The sequence below is a fragment of the Musca vetustissima genome, unplaced genomic scaffold, assembly GCF_032173495.1.
Source record: "Musca vetustissima isolate MV318-11 ecotype Yass unplaced genomic scaffold, APGP_CSIRO_Mvet_v1 utg8622, whole genome shotgun sequence".
Classification (NCBI taxonomy): domain Eukaryota; kingdom Metazoa; phylum Arthropoda; class Insecta; order Diptera; family Muscidae; genus Musca; species Musca vetustissima.
This window is the reverse complement of record NW_026887610.1, coordinates 54,986-79,832: the sequence shown is the minus strand read 5'-3', so window position 1 is coordinate 79,832 and position 24,847 is coordinate 54,986. Positions and strand designations below refer to the sequence as shown.

The window sequence follows — 24,847 nt, the reverse complement described above, 5'->3', positions numbered from 1 at the left end:
AGTCCTTGAAAATATTCATAAAAAAATCCACGCCTATGCCATGGATAGTCCTTTAAAAATATTCATTAAAACATCCACGCCTAAGGTTTGGATAGTCCTTGAAAATATTCATAAAAAAATCCACGCCTATGCCATGGATAGTCCTTTAAAAATATTCATTAAAACATCCACGCCTAAGGTTTGGATAGTCCTTGAAAAATATTCTTTAAAAAATCCCCGCCTAAGGTTTGGATAGTCCTTGAAAAATATTCTTTAAAAAATCCACGCCTATGCCATGGATAGTCCTTGAGAAATATTCTTTAAAAAATCCCCGCCTAAGGTTTGGATAGTCCTTGAAAAATATTCTTTAAAAAATCCACGCCTATGCCATGGATAGTCCTTGAGAAATATTCTTTAAAAAATCCACGCCTATGGTTGGGATAGTCCTTGAAAAATATTGTTTAAAAAATCCACGCCTATGGTTGGGATAGTCTTTGAAAAATATTCTTTAAAAAATCCACGCCTATGGTTTAGATAGTCTTTGAAAAATATTCTTTAAAAAATCCACGCCTATGGTTGGGATAGTCTTTGAAAAATATTGACACCTTTGAAGGTCTTTCAAAAATATTCTTTAAAAAATCCACGCCTATGGTTTAGATAGTCTTTGAAAAATATTCTTTAAAAAATCCACGCCTATGGTTGGGATAGTCTTTGAAAAATATTGACACCTTTGAAGGTCTTTCAAAAATATTCTTTAAAAAATCCACGCCTAAGGGATGGTCCTTCAAAAATGTATTTAAACATATTTTTATATAATCCTGTATTTTTAATAACAATTGTGTGTTAAAATTCAGTTAGTGTAATTTCTTTATATTTACTTGTATATGAATATATAAATTGTTAGTCTCTATTTTTTATTAAAAATATTTTGATTTTGTTTTTTAATTTATTAAAAAAATAAATATTATATGTATTATGCATTTAAAGAAGTTGGAAAAATAAATAATGATTATCAAAATATTATTAAAAAAACAAAAAATCACGAAAATTCAAAATCAATTGTTAAGACACAATTATTGTTAAACCTTTTTTATTAAACATTAATTTCATATTAAAAAAGTGAATATGGAGAAATGTTAAATAATTATTAATATTTATCATCAATAATTGTTAATTTGTAAAATGTAAATTTATTTATAAGTAACTCATATTATTGACTTGAAAACCATAAATAATTTTTAAAAGATGTGTTAAAACATAAACCCCAACACTACACAACAATAATAATAATGATTTGTGATAATTTGGAATTATTTTATTCATTTAGTTTAAAAAAGTAAATCTAAACAAATGTTAATTGTTATTTTTAATGATAAATCTATCGCATAAGATTAAAATGTTTTAATTATAATACAAATGAATAGAAAATAAAAAAATATAATAAACTTAATGACTATAATTAAGAAATAAATACTCATTACTCCAAAAAAAAAAAATATATAAGGACAAGAGAAAGAAATATAAATAATCATTGACGAGTAAAAAAAGAAACGTATAAAAAAATGAAATGAAACTATAGTCAATCTCATTATAAATAAAATTCAAAATTAAAAAATGGAATAAGTAATCTTTATTTAAATATAGAAGTATAGAATGTATGTTAAGGACTTTGGGAGGTTTTTTTAAGATATGAGGACATTTAAAATATTCGGTGAATTTCCCAACTACCTTTGTGGATATAAGTAACACAACTCAACTCAACTTTTTGGGTGCTCATTGAAAAATGACAATAAAATGAATTAATTTTTCTTTAATGCAGTTCTAGTAAAAAATTATACTTTTTACAGTTAAATAAATATTTTCATATTTCCTCTACACTAATAAAAATTCTACTCTGCATAAATAATAAACCTTGACACCTACTATACTTTGAAAAAACTGTCACCACAATTTGTGTCATTTAAATAATAAAACAGAAAATTCAATATTGATTCAACACATTTTGAAAAAATTCAACAACAAAAGCAATCTTCATAAAAATTCCAAACTATTTGCAAAGCAATTTAAAAAATCTTATCTAAATTTTGCAAAAAAATCTTGATTTGAATATTATTATTTCTAAAAAAAGTTTATATAAGAAAAACATTATTTTTTGGAGAAAATTATCTTGAACTTTTATCTTAGTCAAGTTTGAAGCAATATCACTACTTTTTTTGGGGGAAATTTTGTGTACGGGGATCAAGAATTCTTTCAACATTCAAGAAACAAAATGATGAGCAAATTGATTAAGAAATATGGTAAGTGAGCAATTTTCATTATTATTTATTATTCTCTTATAATATTGGATAATTCTTCGATAAATATCCTTCAAAAAATGTCCACGCCTATGGCTATGATAGTCCTTGAAAAATATTCTTTAAAAAATCCACCCCTAAGGTTTGGATAGTCCTTGAAAAATATTATTTAAAAAATCCGCGATTAAGGTTTAGACAGTCCTTGAAAAATATTCTTTAAAAAATGTCCATGCATATGGCTATGATAGTCCTTGAAAAATATTGGATAGTCGTTGAAAAATATTATTTAAAAAATCCGCGATTAAGGTTTGGATAGTCCTTGAAAAATATTGGATAGTCGTTGAAAAATATTATTTAAAAAATCCGCGATTAAGGTTTGGATAGTCCTTGAAAAATATTCTTTAAAAAATCCACGCCTATGGCTATGATAATCCTTGAAAAATATTCTTTAAAAAATACACGCCTATGGCTATGATAATCCTTGAAAAATATTCTTTAAAAAATCCACGCCTATGGCTATGATAATCCTTGAAAAATATTCTTTAAAAAATCCACGCGTAGGGTCGATGATAGTCCTAGAAAAAAATATATTTAAAAAATCCACGCCTATGGTGATAGTTCGTTAAAAAAATATATTTTAAAAAATGCAGGCCTATGATAGTCCTTGAAAAATATATTTTAAAAAATGCAGGCCTATGATAGTCCTTGAAAAAATATATTTAAAAAATCCACGCCTATGCCATGGATGGTCCTTCAAAAAATATTCTTTAAAAAATCCACGCCTATGCCATGGATGGTCCTTCAAAAAATATTCTTTAAAAAATCCACGCCTATGCCATGGATGGTCCTTCAAAAAAATATTCTCTAAAAAATCCACGCCTATGCCATGCATATCCTTTAAAAAATATTCTTTAAAAAATCCACGCCTATCTATGGCTTTGAAAGTCCTTGAAAAAATATATTTAAAAAATCCACACCTATGGCTTGGATAGACCTTAAAAAATGTTCTTTAAAAAATCCACGCCAATGGCTTGGATAGTTCTTCTAGAAATATTTTTAAAAAACCCTTCGATATTAATTTAATATATTAAAGCAACTATTTTTTTTTTATTTTTATTTAAAAATATTTTTTATTGCGATATGTTGTTCTTATTACATATGTAAAAAATATGTTTTGTATATAAAAATTTGTGATTTATATTAATTTTATATATATGTCTGTATTATGTCTAAATTCAAAATTAATATACAAAACATAAAGACACGGAACAAAAAAATAAAATTCATTGGTTAAAATAACAAAGTTCTAAATGCAATATGGGAGCTATTTTGTTTTTGTTGCAATTAAGGTACAGACCACATTTCCCATATCAGGACATACATATAGAAGTATTGATGTTTGTTAAATACAAGGCACACATTTGGTTATAAAACTTAACTCTACTTTTAATATTAAAAAAAAAGAAACAATTTCTAAATACAAAATAATGGACGGCATTTAAAAATTAACATATTGGAGAAGAAGACAAAAACGAAACACAAAATTCATTACAAGATCAGTTTGTCGAGGGGACGGCTGGCTATACAATTCAAATTTGCAAACAAAAAACCTTTTGAGGGACAATCCAAAGAGAAAAAAATCCCACATAGAAAAATAAAACAGCAGGAGTTCTGTTTCTACTTTTAGTAAATTTTTTGCTACTTGGTTATTCATTATTAAATTCTTAAAGATTTCTATTGTTTGGGAAATCTTTGAGACAATAGAGGCTTCATTGTTTTTACATATTGGTCACTCTATGGATGATAGAGTGGTTGGACCCTAGTGGTGCCGTCTTCAATGGCAGGCTGGCTGGCTCGCTGGTTGACAGAGCGTTGTCGTCTGACAGTGTCTTGTCTCTTTTTAGACTGACGATGAAAAATGTGTGAAAATATTTGGAAACAAACATCCAGAGAGACAGCAGTTGGCAATCGGCGTTTTTTTCTGCTTTATAGATAGACTCAACTGGCACCAAATTATTTTTTTTTATTTGATACATTTTTTTGCTGCCAAAGGAAGTTCGCTATAAAATCATAATAAAAAAATTCTGCATAGACGTTTTTTTTTTTTGGAATTTTGCAAATGACCAAGACCAAGTGGTAAACTGGTTTTATGCAAAAGGATCTCCAAGAGGCAGAATGAATGTGGAAAAAAGTTCTCAGGCTATGATAAGGCACAGCACACACAACAAAAAAAAATGATCATCATCAGATGATGATGATGGTACAACAACAATCAGGAGACCTATCTATTAAAAAAATAGTGTACCTCAACAGTTCATAATCAAAGACGGACAAAAAAAAAGAACCCCCATCCATTCTTATTGTTCCCTCATTCTAATCGAGGAAGTTCAAAATTAATGCACAAAAACAACAAAACAGACACACATAAAATGATATGAAATTGTTTTTTTTTTTCTCTAATGGTAATGGTCAAGAACTAAATGGGTGGTAGTGGCGATGAGGATAATTATATAAAAAAAAGAAATGTGACCATTATGGAAAAGGTAAGGGGTGCAGCTCAGCAAATCTTCGAAGAAGGTACCATCCCTCCCTATCATCCCTCTTCTCTACTCTCACTCAAGGCGGCTTCAAGGCTGTCACCGCTCGCTGTGCTCTATCCAAACAAAAATCGTATGTGTCTGTGTTGAGAAGAAGAAGATGATGATTGCTCGGCAATTTCAAATACTGTTTGGCATTTTTGATTGTAACAGGTTTTCAAATTGTTGTTTTTGCATTCTCCTTCTTTGTGGTTGTAGTTTCACGAGTAGCCAGCCAGCTACACAGCTGTTCATTCATTCAACTGAAAAGCAAAACTTCATGGATATTAAAAACAGATTTTGTCGCTTTAACCAAGCCACCAAGCCAGTTAGCATCATCAACAACAATATCACCACCAATTTCGAGAGTTGGGTGTTTACCTCCCAGACTCTCCGAAAGAATGAATTTCCGTTTTGTGCTTTTCTTGGTTTTTTGGCTGATTGTTATTAATCAAAAAATTGTTGTCTTTTTTTATGCGACACTACTGAACTGAAATATGAGCTATGAAGAGAGGCGTTGTATTTTCTCATTCGTTATTGTCTCAACGTGAGAGTTTATCAGCAGCAGAAGCCAGTCAGCAATGGAGTGTATATAATTTTGATCATAAGTTATTTGATGCCTTGGATGACCACTTCTTTGGTTTTTGTTGTTACTGCAAACACACATGGGCACACACACAAATATAGAAACCTATGTCCATGACAAATAATGAGATTCATTGTAATAGATTGTGTCTACAACTTAATCGCTTTGGATAAATGATGACAATGTTCACTTTTTTTCTTCTTCATTTTCTGTGCAGAAAATAAAACTGAAGAAGATTTTCGAAGAATAAAGGAAGAAGTTTGACTCAAAACATTCATTTGATCTACTTGTGGTCATTCGTTTTTATAAAGTATTTAAAAGAGTTATGCAGACAGACAGATAGATAGTTAGACAGGAAGGAAGTCTATGTGAGAGAGTGACAAGTTTTATTTGAATTTGTTTGCTCAATAACCAACTGATCTCGTTGTTTCGTATTTTTTGGAATTTCTTTTGCAACGTTTCTTCTTTTTTCTCCAATGTTATTTGAGATAGTTGCTCCTTTTTTGTTTTGGAAAATACACACAGAGATATGTTTTTTTGGACGGATTCGTTAAATATATGTATAATTTCGTACTTATTACCTATGGACGTCTTTTTTTCTTTTCTTTTTAAAAATACTACAAAACTACAATTTTGTTTTCCTCTTCGCTGACGTTTTACCTTTCATTCATCTAACTCATCTATACTTGTACAGCATAATGAGAGTAAAACCAAGCAACGCCACAATTAATGATGTGGCTGCCTGTATTGCCGATGCACCAGCTAAACGACACTTGAACATATCGTAACGGGACTCGGTATCAGCAACAATATTTTGGAATTCTGCCTCAACCAATTGGCCATCATAGTAGGTGATTAAATCTTCAAATGGATATTCATAGCCTTGTTTACATTCACATTTATAGCCACCGGTGTCATAGCCACGACCCATAATCGGTACACACTGGAAGGAGAGAGAGAAGAGGATGATGTTATTGAATTTATTTTGTTAATGTGAAAATATTAACTACTTACATAGGATGTCTGTTCATCACATTTGTGTGTATTTTTAAAGGCATTCGGTTCATAATACCAATCGGGACATTGTTGTATATCCAATTGCAACATATCCATGGAGACTTGTACCACACCCCTGAAAAAAATTTAAGAAAATATATTTAAATTAAAACTCAAAAACTATAAGTTTATTAGGGAAATTAGTATATAAAAAATACAAGGTAAAATTATATTCTATTAAGAAGAAAGCTAAAATTTTGCAGAGACACCTACTTTTTGGCAATGTTCGAAGTAAGGTTTGAAACTTCATAGTAATAAATAAATATACCTGTGATGGAGGAAAAAATCGAAACGATCGTATATAAGGTTTATACAGAAGGTGAACCGGCAAGCGAATTCTTGCCTTAGTCTTCTCTTGCTTTCAACTTTTTAATCGCGAAATACCAACTAGAACCCGATAAAGGCTCAAAATATTTTTCAAAAAACGTAATGATAGTAATGTGCACATAAATGTTGGTTCGAATAAATATATTTTTAGTTTATTTATTCTTCAAACAATAAATTTGACAGTCAATGACGACTTCGAATTCGCCTTCCTATTAACCTTATGAATAAACCTTGGTTTAATGGATATTAAATTTGTTATTTCATTTGGCTGGGGCCATCTTTTCATATAGTACCCTTATAAGGATCCCAAATGATTATAAGAAGTTCGGGCCGATTAAACTTAACGACATATTTTATTTCAAATAAAACAGTTCCAAACCCAACATTTTCCTTGCATCAAACTCGGATTACCCAGCCAAGAATGATCGTACAGACGTAATAAGGCCTGGATTGATGATGCCCCGATAGACCTTAATAATAATTTCTTGATTGCCTCAAAATTGGTGGAACAAGTAGATGGATTCAGGTTTATTCCTTAGACGAGTATGACCCCACAAGTAAAAGGAGAGAGAGAGTTACACACTTTTTGTCAAATACAAAATCCATAATTCCCCTTAGATGAGGTACTCCTTTCCTCCAAGTGTAGTCCGCCATATTTCATCACCTCTCAATAACACATTTTCCTTAACCAAAGTATAGTCAATCGATTAGATTTCAGAGGGTTCGTCGAACTTTGCACAGCTTCTGATGTTTGGGAGGCAGGACATTTAGTTCGAAATATTATTGCTGCTAAAACCGTCTATAGACGACCTGGATTTTTATCCTATTAGCAGATCTGAATTTATCCTTCGTATAGAAAATCTGAAGTTTTCCTTCCTATAGAAAAACTGAATGTTTTAGTAGATCTAAAAGTATTTTTCTTATAGAAAATTTGAAGGAATTATTCCTATCTGAAAGTAATATAGTAGAGCTGAGCTAATGAAATTTTTCCTACAGAAACTTTGAAAATCTTCTTATAGTAAAGCTGAATGTGTTCTTCCTCTTAATGGAGATCGGTCGAAAACATGTCTGAAATCTATACTAATAAAAGAGTAAAGAGATTGACTGACTTAACGATTCATCAACGCCCAGACAAAACGGCTGAAGAAATAATCTTGAAATCTTGGTCCAAAGGAGACATATAAGGCTGGGTTTTTGGAAATTCGTACTAGAACGGTACGAAAAGTACTAAATATTTGTGTTTGGCGAACCAGTAGAGCTATAACTCTTAAATTTTAAATGAGTGTCACTGATGGAGTGTTGATATAGCAAAGGGTTTTTTGGACATTCGAACTAAATATACGAAAAGTACAAAAATGTACTTTTCGTACTAACTATAGTACTAAATCGTACTATAGTTAGTACAATCTTGATTTAAGTGAACCGATAGAGCTGGAAAACGATGTGGGAAATTTTGAAAATTGGTACTAGTGTGTATTATATGATACTTAATTTGGATTTGGCGTGAACCAATAGAGCTGAAATCTTGCTATTTGGATTTAGGATCACTAGGGTGGAATTGAGCTTCAGTATTCAGGAAGTTTTAAAAATTCCTACTAATGTGAACTAAATTTGGTACAAGTTAAATTTTGGATGAACCGATGTATGAAGTTTTGAAAATTTAAACTAAATGTTAACAAGTGTGGATCTAGGTGAACCGATTGAGCTGGAATCTTAAAAGTTTACGTTAGGATTGGGGTGTGGTTTTAGAAATTCGTACTAAAGTGTACTAAATACGGTACAATGTAAATTTTAGGTGAACCAATAAGGCTGGAATCCCTGAAATTTGGAAATAAAGTTTCTGTTGGAGTGTAGGATTTGGGTATGGATGTAAATTCATACTTATGGCTACTAAATTGTACTAAATTTGTTACAATTTGAATTTTGGGTGAACTGCTGGGATCCTGAAATTTGGAGTGTAGGATTGGGCTTTGTAGAATGTTTTGGAAATTGGTACTAATGTGTACTATATGGTACCAAATTTGGATTTGGGTGAACAGATAAAGCTGGAATCTTGAAATTTGATCTTTGGATCACTGTTGGGGTGTAGAATTGGGCTTTGTAAAAATTTTTGGAGTTAGGGTCACTGTTGGGGTGTAGAATTTTGGATATGTAGAATGTTTTGTAAATTTGTACTAATGTGTGCAATGTGGTACCAAATGTGGATTTGAGTGAACCGATAGAGCTGGAATAAGGTCTTGTTGCTGCAGAAGAGTTGAAGATCTTCTCGTAAGATCAATGGATCGTTTTTTAGAATATCGGTTGGTCTACTTATAGAAGATTAATAGGTATTCTACATATATATGAGACCAGATGAATTTCTTCTTATAGAATTAAATATATTTTCTGACAATCGAGAGACTAAGTTTCCCAGCAGAAGTAGCCGGATTAGCGAGATAGTAGTCTGAAAATCAACTGTGGGTGGTCAAAACATTAGTTGTGAAGTATGTCGTCCCAACCTCGCACGATATCAGAGGCAGAAAAACAACTCCAAAGGTTCAACAGATTAGTCGTGGTGCATATGAGGAATATCCATCACAATGAAACCACAAGGGTGACTGATACGTAGAAGTTCGCAGTTATTTGTAAAGCATTTTGTAAATGTTAGGACTATGCGAAGTTACGCTAGCTTGTACAACTATAAAACAACTGTGGGTAGTCAGCAGACTAGTCGGGGAGTATATGAGGCATATATACCTAGTTAGAGGCACAATAAGTCGCTTTCGAATTTTAGGAATCCTTGAGGTCGTAAGATTTCTAAAGTTTGAAAGCGACCTCATTGACTTTGTACATATGAGAATAAATGTGATATGAGGTTGAACTCAACGATCTTAGAAACATCCATCACTCAAAGAAATATTTTCCACGAAATTTACGGGCGTGTGTGTTAATGCCGGTATTCAGAATTGTCAGAATATCTCCATGAGAACTGGAATATAGTGAATATAAGACTCCTGCTCAGGCGAGTCAAGAAGGACCGGAAGCGAAAATTCTAGAGATCCAACGAATTGCAGCCCACTGATTTAGGTCCACTTTTTAATTTTTACATTAATTTAGAGACCAATCGGATCGAGCTCTTGTGTATTGCAATTGTATTCTATCAAGTGTTTTATAGCCGTGAAGATATGGTTAGAAAATCGTCACCAGTGCATTTATGACTTGGTGTGTTGTGTCGTATATATGTTGTGTCCATAACAAACTCATAATTACACTTTCTATATTTTGAAATTGTAACGAAATATTGTTTAATTTTTTTTTACAGATTTTGACATTTAATCTCGTCATAGTTCCCATCACAATTAGATGTATATTCTATAAAACATAGAGGTGGTTTACAACAATAAAAGTGCTTAGTTGGGCATTAGAAATAAGGGTTTAAATTTTAAGCTACATTACAATTCTACGTATATGAAAAAATATACATCGTAAGCCTAGTAAAATAATCTATTTTGCGAATTTGTGTGAATGGGGTTTAATATGTTGACCAGTTCACAGGAGCACAAAAATAAAATGTTTTAAAGTATTACTATTAAACCCTCTACAATTATTATTCCCAACAACCCCCTTCCATTGCCTTCAAATTCCTTCATTTTCCCTAAATAAGAAGTCATAAGTTATCATTAAATGTCAACACTTAAATAACAACAACAATAATAAAAAATATGATAAAATTCCCACAATAAGAGATAACCAACCAGTTGTGACATAAAATGCGATTATACGTTTATGGGTCTTGTACAACTAATAGGTGGTAATTGAAGACAAGGCGAGAAAACAAATTGTCAAAAGGCCTGGGACTTAAACATCCCCATAAAAAACAAATACACTCTTTTAACCGTATTCCAAAACAGGAGGATAATATAAAAAACCCTTGAAGAGGGTCCCGCATTAAATAGACAAATAGGCAAACATGTTAATTAGGTATGACTTCATCAACAGCCAGAGAACACAATAAGAAAAGTCTAATTTTACACATTCTTCTTCAAATACCCCCTTTTTATTTGCAACTGACATTGGCCATGCGCCCATTTCGAATAGACAAAACACACATTTCATTAACATAACAAACAAACAAATAGTACTCACTTGAATTCCAGTTTCACTTTAATGCTATCCCAACCGAAAAAGGGTGCCGAATAGGTCACAAGCCATTTCTTAACATAACCATCACAATCGAATTGTGGTTGAGACCAGTATCCATGCTTCAAACTGGCTGCACGATATGATGTCGGGTAGTGTTCATACTTTTGCAGATATTCACCTGTCTCGTTCTGGCGTATCTTCATTTTGATATAAAATGTTTCTAGGTCATCAAAGTTCGTAGACCAACGCTGTTTCAAGAACTTGAAATTCTTCTTTTCGGTGTAGATTTCATGCGACTTGTTGAGACGTGCCAAATCTTCCACTTTGAATTTACGGGTATTCAGCTCGGTCTTGTAGGCATAGGGTGCAAAATATGTACGATTGGTGAATTTATTGCGTTCCCAAAGTGTGGCAGCCGACCAGACTTTTGTGTCGCCCAAAACAATGGCCAATGTTTCGCCGATCATTTGATCTTCGGTAAGTGGTTTATCGGCCACACGTTTACCGGTGTATACCTCATTGGGATCGGAGACCTTTTTTGAGGAGAGAAGAAAGAGAAAAAAAATTAAAATTAAAAGGATTTATATGTGTGTATAAAAATAGATGTTTTCAAACCAAAAAAACTTGTTGAAACATGTGGAAAGCAACAAGTTTTTCTTGCTGCCTTAGCTAGGAAGATAGCTAGCTAGCTGCCTGACTGCCTATCTGTTTGTTTGTTCTTAAAGGATCTTAATTTGTAAATTTAGGTTTTTAGTGTCGCTTAATTGTTGTTGTCCTTGTGACAAAAATTCAATGCTATTTCCTGTAGCATATTTGCCTAGGCGAACGAACACTTTTATTTAACAACTTGTGCAAATAAAATTTAGCAACTAGTTTTTCTAGTATTCTTTATTATTACTTTTTTGCTGTTGCCGTAAAAGCAGTAATCATTTGACACTGAATTTTAGTTCAATTTTTGGTAGTATTTTTTGTATGTCTTCCTCTTTATATTTCTATGAACTTTGTCTTTGCCATAGAAACAAGTTGTAGAACATGAGATTAGTTTAGGAGGAAACAACAGTAAAAAATGAATTATAGAGCGAGCAGCAGCGCTGTTGTCTTTCCTTTATGAGGCGTAGATAATTTTCATTAACACTTCTGAAGAGGTTCTCCTCTTTGGATTGAAGGGTATTTTTCGTAAAGGTGATAAAATCATTAATATTCTTCCTTTTACTTAATCAAATGAAATGTGATGAATTTTTGTTGTCGGGAAAAATTATTTTTGAGAGAGAATTATTGAAGTCATTGGTGATTTTTAACTTATGTTAGAATGATAAGAATCTAAATAAAATTAAAAAAGTGTAAATCTTATTACACATGTATAAAACGATGTTAAGTTCGGTTAGGCCGAATTTTCTATACCCTTTACCATTAAGGTTGCAATCAAAATAAATAAATAAAAATTTCTAAAATTAATGGGAGCTCCTTGGAAAATACTCATGTTATGATAGGACATTGAAATGACGTAGAAGACGAGAGAACAAGATGTTTTAATTTTTCAAAATGCCGAATAGTGGGGCTATAGTTATATGGGGCTATACCAAAACGTGGGTCAATATTAATAATTTCTGGTAGTGAGTTTTAACATCCAACGAGATTACAAAATATCAAATTACAGTCAATTCGGTTGAAAAACGTGTCCAAAATCGCAAAACTTCCGAATATTGAGGGGACCGTTATATGTGGACTACCCCGAAACGTGGTCAATATTAATAATTTTTGGTACGAAGATGTGTTATACAATGATAACCCAAAATACGAAATTACATCCAATTCGGTTGAAAAACGTGTCCAAAATCGCTAAATTTCGAATATTAGGTTCAATATTAATAATTTTTAGTACTGAGATGTGTTATAAAATGAGAACCCTAAATACCAAATATCAAATTAGAGCCAATGAGATTGAAGAACGTGTCCGAAAATTGAGTCAATATTGATCCCAAACTAAAATAGAGTTTTTATAGACGAGCTGAAGGGAGTCTTTCATAGACGAGCTGAAGGGAGTCTTTCATAGACGAGCTGAAGGTAGTCTTTCATAGACGAGCTGAAGGGAGTCTTTCATAGACGAGCTGAAGGGAGTCTTTCATAGACGAGCTGAAGGGAGTCTTTCATAGACGAGCTGAAGGGAGTCTTTCATAGACGAGCTGAAGGGAGTCTTTCATAGACGAGCTGAAGGGAGTCTTTCATAGACGAGCTGATGGGAGTCTTTCATAGACGAGCTGATGGGAGTCTTTCATAGACGAGCTGATGGGAGTCTATCATAGACGATCTGATGGGAGTCTTTCATAGACGAGCTAATGGGAGTCTTTCATAGACGAGCTGATGGGAGTCTTTCATAGACGAGCTGAAGGGAGTCTTTCATAGACGCGATGAAGGGAGTCTTTCATAGACGCGATGAAGGGAGTCTTTCATAGACGCGATGAAGAGTCTTTCATAGACGCGATGAAGGGAGTCTTTCATAGACGAGCTGAAGGGAGTCTTTCATAGACGAGCTGAAGGGAGTCTTTCATAGACGAGCTGAGGGGAGTCTTTCATAGACGAGCTGAAGGTAGTCTTTATAGAAGGGCTATAGGGAGGTCTTTATAGACGAGATTAAGAGAGGTATTTATAGTCAAGCTGAAGGTAGTCTTTTTGGTCGAGCTGAAGGGGATCTTTATTGGTGAGCTGAAGGGAGTCTATATAGAGGAACCGAAGTACGACTACAGACAAGCTGATAAGAGTCTTTGAAGGCGAGCTGAAGGAAGTCTTTCAGAAAAACTGAGAGAAGTTGTCGACTTCTATATAACCTCATGTTTTGCGGAGGTCTACGGAATTATACACATGTTTTATTATTCGAGTTGACCATCTGTGGAGTGCTACCAGACAATGAATTAAATCGGTTATTCAATTCGCTTCAAATTAAATTTACAGGTTTGTAAAATCTGAGGGTATAAACAATTAATTCCCTAACATTGTAGGACTGTATCTGAATCTTGAATAATAAAATGAGGGCATTGACATTTATCATAATCACTTATTATTTATGTAAAAAAATAATACATACCTGTAAGAAAGCACTAATGAAATTGGCCAAACGTACGGCCATTTTAGCTTCATTTTCGAATTGTTCCTTAGCACCGTAACTGACATCTCCACGCAAAATCAAATCCTGGGGATGGAAGCTGAAAATAACAAAAATTAGTATAGATGTAAAAAAAGAGAAATAATAATAAAAAGCGGAGAAGTTAACTTCAGTTTAGGATTATTTTTCCTAACCACCATGACCTTTATCATTTGTATGGTATTTCAAAATTTAGACTGTTTGCAATGTAACAATTTTCAAATTTAATAAAATTTCAAAGTTTAAAAAAGTCCCCTTTTTTGGAGGCGAAGTCAGTGAGAATTCCAGTTTATAATCAATATCAACCATTCTAACGAGTTGAAATATTTGTCTTCATTACGACAATAAAAATAATTAAAATCTGAATTTACAGACTTTCCCTCTTTGCTTTGTAAACTCTTTTGTGTAACATTATTTTGCTGATTCAACAATTGGTATTGTATTTTACACGATGACCTCAAATAATATCGGGCATAATAATAAAAATTAATTTCAACATAATTTATAAATAAAAGAATCAAATGAACTTACTTCTTGCACGTCTTGTAATTAACACCATGGATGAAACGCAATGCCTGATCGATATTTAAATTTTCCGAATGTATGGCAGCAGCACCAGTTGTATAGTTACGATATTCCGGATGTTTATCTAGATATTTTTCACGGACATGATACGGTGCCCTCTCCCATTGTATGGGAACTTTTTGTACCCCTGTGTAAAACAAAAAAGGAAATAGAAAAAAAGGATTAATATACTGTGTGTCCAACACAAAACATTTTTTGTGGTTTCTTTCTCTCTCTTACATCCAATTTTCAAACAATCATAATCATTGTAGTACTGTTCAGCTGAGGCTCTTTCCAATATTTCACCTAAATACGGTCGCCTTACAACATTCGGTAATCGATAGCCCGGTTTACATCGACATTGATAGCCGCCACGCCTGAAACCCCAGCCATGCAGCGGCTCACATTCTGTGGTTTCTTTTTTACATCGGGCCGTGTCGGCAAAATGATTTGGTCCTTTGTTACCCTCACCGCGGGGACATTGATTTATGTCTAATCTTTCGAAATCCATTTCGAGGACAGCAACGGCAGTGTATCTGAAAAGAGTTAAAAAATATGAAGTGCGTGTGTATGTGTGTGTTAAATAAAAATCGCTTACTTGGGATATTCAATGTGTCTAAATTGTGTGTGCCTAGGATAGATATCGGCAATTGGCACCACAGCCGAGACCAACCATTTATTAGAACGACCACAATCAAAATATGGCCTTGTCCATTTAACTGGACCGGGGTCTTCATCAGCACCTGGCGGTCCATGGAATGTAAATGTTTCATTTGTGTTATTGGCATAACGTATTTCCACCTGATATGTTGTCTTGGTATCATGGCGACCTTCTACATCATCGGGTAACCATTTTTTATACCATTCATTAATCTTATACAAATCCGATGTGTAGTCATGCGATTTCGCATCTGGTGGATGGGCACCCAAATCACGAACATCAAATGTATTCCATGTGGAAATCTTTTGCAAATGTATGGGATCATTGAAATCATCCAAACGGAAGGTACGCGGTCCGAAACGTGGGAAAGTCTTATTGAAGAAGCCACGATACGATGAGGTATATGAACTATTGGGTGCAAAGTAAATGGCCGAAGCGTTAATGTAGGGATTGGCGGATACATCAGCCACCGTGGAGAGGAAGTAATACATCATGCCCGGATCATAGGTGTCGTTTATGGCTGGGCGTATAAATCTGGATTGCAAGATATAACTCCAATAGAAGCTACGACTCAAAGCCATGTTGTGTAAATGCAGCAACGCCGTACGATTTGGAAATATGGGATTTATGTTGATCTCCTTAATGTCGGGCTTGTGCGACACCGTATCCTCGGGCAAATACAAATCGCTTACATGCTGGATGGGACAATTATCAGCATTCACTTTGTCATATTTGATTTTGATTTCATCGAAGGCATCTCGGGCTTGCCACTCGAATTGGGCGAACACACCTACAGCCAACACCAAGACGAAGAGCAACAAGCTCTTGCCCAAAGCACTTTGCAGAAACATTGTTCAACTGTGCCAAACGAACAGCGAACAACGATAAATAATTTATGGATATTTTTATAAGTTATTAACACGACACACCATTAAAAAAATTAATAATTAAAACTAAACAAAAATCCAAATAAAAAATGTATTTTTATTTCGAAGAATAACAAAAATACACGCCACCACAATACTATGCCTATTGTCGCCCGTATTGACTAATTAATGAATGGATGAAAGAGAATGACACTTGACGAACTACGCCCTCAAATGGTGGTTGGCTTGAGACAGTGTGGAATTGAAACCCAATGTCTGGCTTAAACATCAAAACAAAACAAAGTGTTTGGTTTAGTGTTGCCACATGAATTGCAAAGGAGTGGAAATGTTATAAGAATAAAATATATATTTTATTATAAAAATAAAATTTATTTCTAATTTAAATAAATTTATTCTTTAATTTTGAAATTCAAAATAAATAAACTAAATTTATATTTTTAAATTCAAAATAAATACAATCAATTGGCATCTCTTTGTTAACGCCTGCGCCTGGTATCAATGGGAATGGAATTGTTTTTTTGTTATGCTTACTGAACACAGCTCATCAACAAGTGTTCATGACGTCATAGTTTTGTTTTATGTTTTTGTTTCATTTCCCACAATGTCCCTGCCATCTAACACAAAGCATTGCCAGTTGATATAAAATTGGAAATTATATTAAGTTTTATTCAATGTTAATTGCCTTTGGGTTAATTACTTTGCCCCCCCCCCTTTACCATTTTATTTTAAATTTATAACCTATTCTGCAAATGTACATATGTATTTTTTAATAAGATTGAACAATTTCTTTGTATTTGCCATTTTAAACATGCCAATGCCTGTTTAAATTGTGACAGCAACAATAAGCATTCTAACGGCGTTGCCAGCCATAACAACACACATGTAATTGTGGGTGAGTTACATTTCTCACACATTCCTATGAAACAGAATGAAATATGTCATTGGCTATTGTGAATGGTCATGCAGCAAACGCAGCAACAGTTTTACAGACTTTTGCCGGTTTAAAAAAATCAAGAATATTTTAATAAATATTATAAAAAACATATATTAACTATAAACGATGGAATAAATATGAAGTGTGCACGTAAATAGTGTTGTTTTTTGTGTGATAAGTGTATAAAAATCGAATCGGACAGCAACAAGAAAAAAATCAGTGCAAGAAAAAAAAAATAACCTACAAAATCTGCAAACCGCAATAGAAGCTTTGAAAAAAACAATGTTTGGATACAATTTGCGTAAAGTTCGTGTATATAAGAAAGGTAGGATAAAATATATTCCAAATTTGCATAATAATTTGTTAATTTTTGTAAAGAATTGCAGTAAAATTGTGTTTTTGCAATCATTGAAAACGACGGTTTTATGCATTGTTGACAAACTGCAATTTTGCATGTGTGTGTGTTTGTAAAATTTGTTACGATGAGGAAGGTAACTTTTGGGGGTTTATGTTGGAAAGTCCTTATATATGGGCTTCCTTCACATATATCCTTTTTTTCATAATCGGAGGAGACCTACTAGTGCTACAAATTTGAAATACATATTAGACGAGCTCTTAAACTCCATATAATGCATGTAGATTCCTATAAACCCAAGAATGGGTGACGTACCCAGATAAGTACATAAAGTCGTTACGAAGTTCCCTATAAATGTTTCTTTCAGTTAATGCACTTGATCACGATTTTCTGTACAAGTTATAGTTCAAGTTTTTAAACTAAAACATGGTACTTTAATTGACAATTTTTTTTTTTTTGCATCCAAAGACATTAGTGATAGAAAAACTAGAAAATATACCCCTCGTTGGACATACCCCTGAGAAGAAAAACTCAAGACGTGCTTGAAGGCTAGCTACTGCAATAACTCTGGACCTAGAAAAGTGCTTGAATGTAGGAACAAATCTGTTCAAGTACCTGGCGTTGGACATATCCCTGTGGAAAAAAATTTCCAAATTCTATTGCGTATTTTTGTGTTGAAATTACTGCGAAATCCTGTTTACCCTTCATCGCACTGTGGTACAGGGTGTTATGTCTTTGTTCATAAGTTTGTAACAAGCAAAAGGATGCGAGATAGACTCATGGTTCCTTTTGAGAATATGCATATAATCACTTTCTGAATCGATTTATACATTTCTGTCCGTACATGTTAAATTGGTCCAATTGAGATGAAATTTGGCATACTGCATCTAATAATCAACGGGTGCCCAATTGAGAATAAATTTTGCACAGTGTGCTGTGCTGCAGCATACAGAAAATGAAAAAAAAAATTGAATAAGCAAAAATGTGCCCAATCGAAATATTGGTTTTAGACCCCATATTTCTTTGGACCAAAAACGTTTCAGACAATTTGGAGTCAAATTACAAATGTCCGTCTGTATATCTGTGGCCTGCTGGTGAGCACGCTTCTCTCGTTCCTTCTCGTACCTTCCTATTATTATTTATTTTATAATATCATTGGAAATCACTATCCGATATGAATCATACTTTGCAAAACCTATTATCTTTACCAAGCCTAGATCAAGCCCGAAGATGGAATCCATTGGTTCTCTACTTCTGGTAAGGTCAAAATGCTCATGCATATAAATCCAATACTTGGCTAATGGAATATCCGATTTGATCCATACTGTGGACCTCGAAAGATTTCTATCAAACTCAAATAAAGTTCGAAGATGGGGAAAAACGGTCCACTCCTTCTGGTACCTCCCCCACAAAATGGTGAAAATTGTCCTGAAAATCGATTTTATAATATCATGCAAACCAAACCAAACTTTGCACAACCTAATATTTTAATCCCACCTGCATATTGTTGGAAGACGGGACTTATCGGTCCACTAATTCTAGTACCTCCCCCACAAAGAGTCAACATGTTGAAACTTGGTAAATCTTATATGAAATGAACGGAATATCCAACTTTAATCCAAACTTTGGTCAATGTAATATTTTTACATAGCCTAGATCAAATCCTCCCCCACAATTTGTTAACATTTTGAAAATTTGTTAATCCAATAATAATGGTGTGGAATGTTCGATTTGATTCCAAATATGCACATCGCAAAATTTTTCTCAAACTTAATTCAAGTTCGAAGATGGGAGCCACAGGTCCACGCATTCTGATATCTCCCACACAAAATGGGACTATCGGAGTCGTGAGGACACATCCTGTTGTAGTTTTCAGAGTGCCACTTCGGCATGATTGAATATTTGTCCACTACTTACAACTTACTTTATTATTATCTGATCCACATGTTGTTGTTGTTGTAACAGGTTGGCTGTTGACGAAAGTTCTTTCCAGAAAAATGTTGATAGAAGAAAACGGAAGAAGGAAAAGGAAAATATATTAATTAATATATTAGGAATTCGGATTTGAAGAGGGTAGCCGGAGTAATTGTGCCACCTCTATTGGCTTTAGCCATAAGTCTATGGCAATAGACATTGCATTGCTACATTGCTGTATCCGGACCTTAGTTGTGCCAGAATTGACCGGGTTTGCCTAGGAAGAAGCCTCTCACTCTCCGAAATTGCAGGAGGATGTTGTTGTAGGACTTTATTGCATCTGTTGCCATTTATGGCATCGGAGACCGCCAGTTGATGCACGGATTTCATCGCGTTCGCTATCGACAATCTGTTGACGTCCGATGGAATGACGTCTTGGATGTCATCACGATAGCGCCTGAAGTCCTGGCGGATGTGGATCTTTCAGAACTTTATTCCTAGCTTTCACCTTCTGGTTGATATAATTGGAATACGAGGAGAATTGAAGGAGGCTATCGAAGACCACCCCAAGGATTTTCGGATTATGGACGGTGGTGATGCGCCTACCTTTAACGGAAATGTCAAGTTCTAGATTGACTTCTCGCGTCCAGGAAGTGAAGAGTAACACGGTAAACTTTGCAGTGGATAATTTTAGATTGCGCTCCCGGAAGAAGTTGGTGATAGTGGCTAGATAGTTGGAAATTCTTGCACTTACGTCGTCAATGTTAACGCCGGACGAAATAATCGTACAGTCATCGGCGTACGACACCACTGAAACATCTGGTGGAGGAGTTTCGCAAGATACATGTTGAACAAAATGGGGGAAAGGACACCGCCGTGCGGTATTTGATCTTGCGATATTTGGATTTTTGGCCACGGAACTCAACGAAGGCCTGCCGCCCATTAAGGTAGTTGGCAAGCCAACGTTTGATATCACACGGAAGGGTGGAATTTGTCATATCGGAAATCAGCTCGGAAAGATCGACCGTATCAAACGCCTTGGACAGATCTAGAGCTGCCACAATGGTCCGTTCAGGCGGTCGTTGCTGATTGAGGCCATTCGCAATCTTGGAAGTAATTTCTTGCAAAGTTAGTTGTGCTATATGATTCACTGAAACCGTGTTGGTGGGGAGCAAGAACGAAATGCTGTTTCAGGGACGGAAGCAATGAAGATGCTCAGATACATTAGCTATCCCTTTAACGCTATTGTTTAACTATTCCCTGAAATATAGTCATTTTCCGACCTTCTGGAAGAAATCCTATATAGTTCCTTTACACAAATCTGGTAGCTTAACTAATGTCTCGAATTATAGAGGAATTGCTAAATTGAGTGCAATTCTAAAATTATTCGAAAAACTGATTACTGATGTAATTTCTCATAAAGTTCAGCCAATCTTAAGTGCATATCAACATGGTTTTCGTAGTGGCCTCTCAACCATTACCAATCTTATTCAATTTTCCTCAACCATCATAAAAGGTTTTATTCAGCGTAATCAAAGCGACACGATTTACACTGACTTCAGTAAAGCTTTTGACAGGGTTAACCATGAACTTTTAATATATAAATTAAATCAAATTGGTTTCAGTATAAATTAAGTTAAATGGATATCATCTTATTTGAGAAATAGATCACAGGTAGTTTTGTTTGATGATTGTCACTCCAAATCCATTAATGTTCCTTCCGGTGTTCCCCAAGGAAGTCATTTAGGTCCACTCCTCTTTCTTCTATTTATTAATGATTTACCAAATGCAATAATCCACTCCAAATTGCTAATGTATGCTGACGATGTCAAGTTGTTTATCACCCACAACTCCATAAAGCAAGCTGATTTACTTCAAAATGATTTAAATAACCTTTTTCAATGGTGCGAATTAAACTGTATGGATTTAAACCTAAACAAATGTAAGCATATGTGTTTTTCCAGATCTACTTTAACAAGGCAATACAATATTAATGGTACTGTTTTATCAACTGTAGATTCATTAGTTGATCTTGGTATTTTAATGGATCCAAAATTAAATTCTCTGATCCCTACATTACAAAACAACTTTTTACATCTCTTGTGCGACCCATATTAGAATATGGTTCTGTTGTATGGGATCCCCAATATACAATATATTCCGATAAAATTGAATCAGTGCAGAAACAATTTCAAATTTTTGCACTGAGAGGTTTACATTGGAATAGTGACTTTGTGTTGCCTTCTTACACTAGCAGGTTAAAATTAATTCGATTGCCTACATTAAAAAGTAGACGTATTATGTTGAACACTATGACAGTAATTAAAATACTAAACGGTAATATACCCTCAGACTTCCTAATTTCATCCATTAGAATAAATGTTCCTTTTCGATCAAGTAGATATTATCAACCATTATACGTTGATTTTCATCGCACAAATTATTCTATGGGAGATCCACTTAGTAAAATGTGTATTGATTTCAATTCTGTGTATTCTAACGTAGACTTTTGCATGAATATAGAACTAATAAAATCTAATATAATCATATTTTTAAATGAATAATACAACTTAATAACAAACTGGCTGTTGAAGTAGATTTCTGTAGCTGGTTTTCTATCCCTTCTCATATTCCATCATAATGCGGATTATGGTGTGTACGCGATCCCTACGAAAGGGGAGGTCGCCCCCTCGGTCGGCAGGGGTGGGAAAGTGAGGCGTGGGAACGTACGAAAAAAAAAAAAGACTCTAAACCCTTGGCTACTGGTGACAGAAGAGAAATCGGGCGGTAGGATTCCCCATTAGTAGCGGATTTGGATTGGAATAATCCGGGCAACTTTCCAAATGTCAGGAATTACCAACTGTGACATCGATAACTCGAGGACTTTGGTCAGATAGCCCAGCCCTATTGCTCCAAGCTTCTTTAACATGAACATGGATATGCCGTCTGGACCAAGGGCTTTGGATAGTTTGGATTTGGAGATAATTGCCTCTACCTCGCTGGATGTAAATGATAGTGGCTGCAAGTCTCTTTTAAGATTCTTGGATCTCCGGATAACTGCTCGCTTGGTCCTGTTCTGCGAAGATGGATGCTCAACGAATTGGCGGCAGAACTACATTGCACATTTTTTGGCATCGGAATGTTGAATGTTATCGAAGGAAATAGCAGGAAGATTTTTATTTCTTTTGGAACCAGATAGACTCTTAATTGTGGACCATAGCTGCTTGGAATTTATGTTGCAGTGGTTAAGGTGTTCTAACCATTTAGAGCGCCTGTGCTCCAGGACTAGAGCATCTATTTCAGCGCTAAGCTGCGGAATTCTGTCGTCAGCGGGGCTTTCGGCACGGAGGTAGTCGCGTTGCTGTGCCAATCTAGATGCCCTGGATGGATAATTTGGTCTCATTAGAGGAATTCTGCCCGCAGGAATAAAGCGTTTTGTCGCTTTTTGAATAATTTCTCGGAAAATCTTCTCACGCTTCTCATGTGGTACCGGCTAATGTCATGGAAATATTGTTATTTATCCAAATCTTATCGCAGATAGCTGTATGGACTGGACGACTTGTAAAGATTATCGATAGTAACTGTCAGAACTTTGGAGTAATTATTGGCCGTCTTATGGACCAATCAAGTGGGTAATCAGTGAGGCCATTGATTTTGTGGTAGTTATTTTTATATTCCTTACATGATAATTAAATGCGATAAATAAAAAAACATAAACATAAAACATTTAACAGCCGTATTAATGTTAAAAAATTATGCCTTTTGGAAAAATAGCCTTGCAAATGCAGATTATTGTACGTCTTTAAAATATATTTCTTTTTCGATATTTTGAGAAAATTTGCAAGGGTTTATGGTATCATCATTGATTAGCTTCACGCTTTATATATATATATATATCTAATTCTCATCGTAATGTTATTTCACCTATTGTTTTTTAATGAATATATTAAGGCTACCCTTCATTCAAATCGGAACTAGTACTTATTTAATATTTATATTTTAATCTACAAATATACCCGGGTAAAAAGTTAACCAGCAATTAATTTCCACCTAATTTATTTATATTGTCGATGTAGAATTAAATGTAAACCTTCCGCTGCAGTAAAGTTGGTATTTTTTTTATTTCGCTCCGCTCAAATCACAGGCTTTGTAAATTAATTATGACATCTGTTTTTGTCTGTGGACATTATGTGGGGCTTAATTGATGTCGCAGACAAACTAAAGTAAATAAAACTCACACACACAAACATTTTTCATTCCCGGTCAAAGCAAATCCCAATGAATGAGAGAATGCGGCGGCGATACAATAACGCGGAAAAAAGCGCAGGAACCCCAACTACATCAACAATGGCAAATAGTAGTTAACCATCCAACGCTATGTGGAAGTAAGTGTGTGAATGAGAATGTATGTTACACTTTGAGGAAGTTCCTTTACCATGGACTATGACACTACTATGCCAGGCCTCCTCGTCATTGTCTTGTCATAGAAATATGCACTCACACCACATGGACAGTACACCACATGCACAGCAATGTGCAGGTCGAAGGGGTCATAATAACAAAAAAGTGAAGTAAAATATCCTATTCAGTTGTCTGCAATCTCCATGGAATTGTAACTGCAGCACTAGGGATATAAGAAAACGAAAAAAAAACAACAACACGAAGGAAAAAGAAGAAAACGAACCTGACATCAAAGGAAACACATGGAAAACATACAACATCAGGACCTATGTTTCCTGTTGGCTATTTTTGCTTGTTCACTTTTTTATGCTGCTGCTGCTGTTGTTATTGTTTTCAAACTCCTTTAGAGCTAGGAAGCAAACAAACGAATAAAAAAACAGTGCTCTTCATACAAAAAGGAGCAACGGACAGGATATAAAGTAAATTACTTGACGTATTCATGTTAAGGTGTATAGCGGCATGGCAGCATTGCATGCAGGTGAAAAAATAGAAAAATAAAAGATAGATGGCTAACAACACCAGCATTGCATAGAAACAAATTGTCTTTGTTTTGCTCTATAGAATATGGGGAAAAAACATGACTGTAATGTGTCGTATTTTTTTCTTTTACATGCTCGAGGAAAAATGTTTGAAAATTTGGAGTATGAAAAGATAATTTATTGTCAAAGAGAACATCTTATTTACCCTCGAGGAGAATTGGTGAATTTTAAAATTTTTTGAAGTTATTAACCCTTTCAGAGTCAAATATTCCTCATACCGCATTAAAGAGGATGTCGAAAATATTCTGAAAATTAAAAAAAAAATAAACAAAAATTAATTAAGTCAGGAATTGTGGATCATATGAGGTCAAAGTCAAACTATCGCTTTCCCCATGGAACATTTGTGATGTTCGGCTTGTAATTTTGGCATCTAGTAAACTAGATAACCCGTTCATCACCGATATATTAGCTTGCGATCAAGACTTATAAAATTCTTGCAGTAACAAGGACAAG

At 34.3% G+C, this 24,847-nt stretch overlaps 1 protein-coding gene across 1 annotated transcript; it reads right to left on the bottom strand.

Moving 5' to 3' along the window:
- Window positions 1-6,111: 6,111 nt before the first annotated feature.
- On the bottom strand, window positions 6,112-16,160 carry LOC133335234 (uncharacterized). The gene is made up of 7 exons (XM_061543531.1): window positions 15,242-16,160; window positions 14,884-15,179; window positions 14,611-14,791; window positions 14,023-14,140; window positions 10,944-11,473; window positions 6,450-6,567; window positions 6,112-6,378 (listed from the first exon to the last, which is right to left on the bottom strand). The coding sequence occupies exons 1-7, from the start codon at window positions 16,153-16,155 to the stop codon at window positions 6,112-6,114; spliced, it is 2,424 nt and encodes an 807-aa protein (XP_061399515.1). The 5' UTR covers window positions 16,156-16,160.
- Window positions 16,161-24,847: the final 8,687 nt, after the last annotated feature.

What these genes read in the sequence shown, in the direction of transcription:
- LOC133335234 (XM_061543531.1), bottom strand. Translation starts at nt 16,155, where the DNA reads ATGTTTCTGCAAAGTGCTTTGGGCAAGAGCTTGTTGCTCTTCGTCTTG. An exon ending in TGATTGTTTGAAAATTGGAT is followed by an intron (nt 14,792 to 14,883) that starts GTAAGAGAGAGA and finishes TGTTTTACACAG; the next exon opens with GGGTACAAAAAGTTCCCATA. An exon ending in GTGATGAACAGACATCCTAT is followed by an intron (nt 6,379 to 6,449) that starts GTAAGTAGTTAA and finishes CTCTCCTTCCAG; the next exon opens with TGTGTACCGATTATGGGTCG.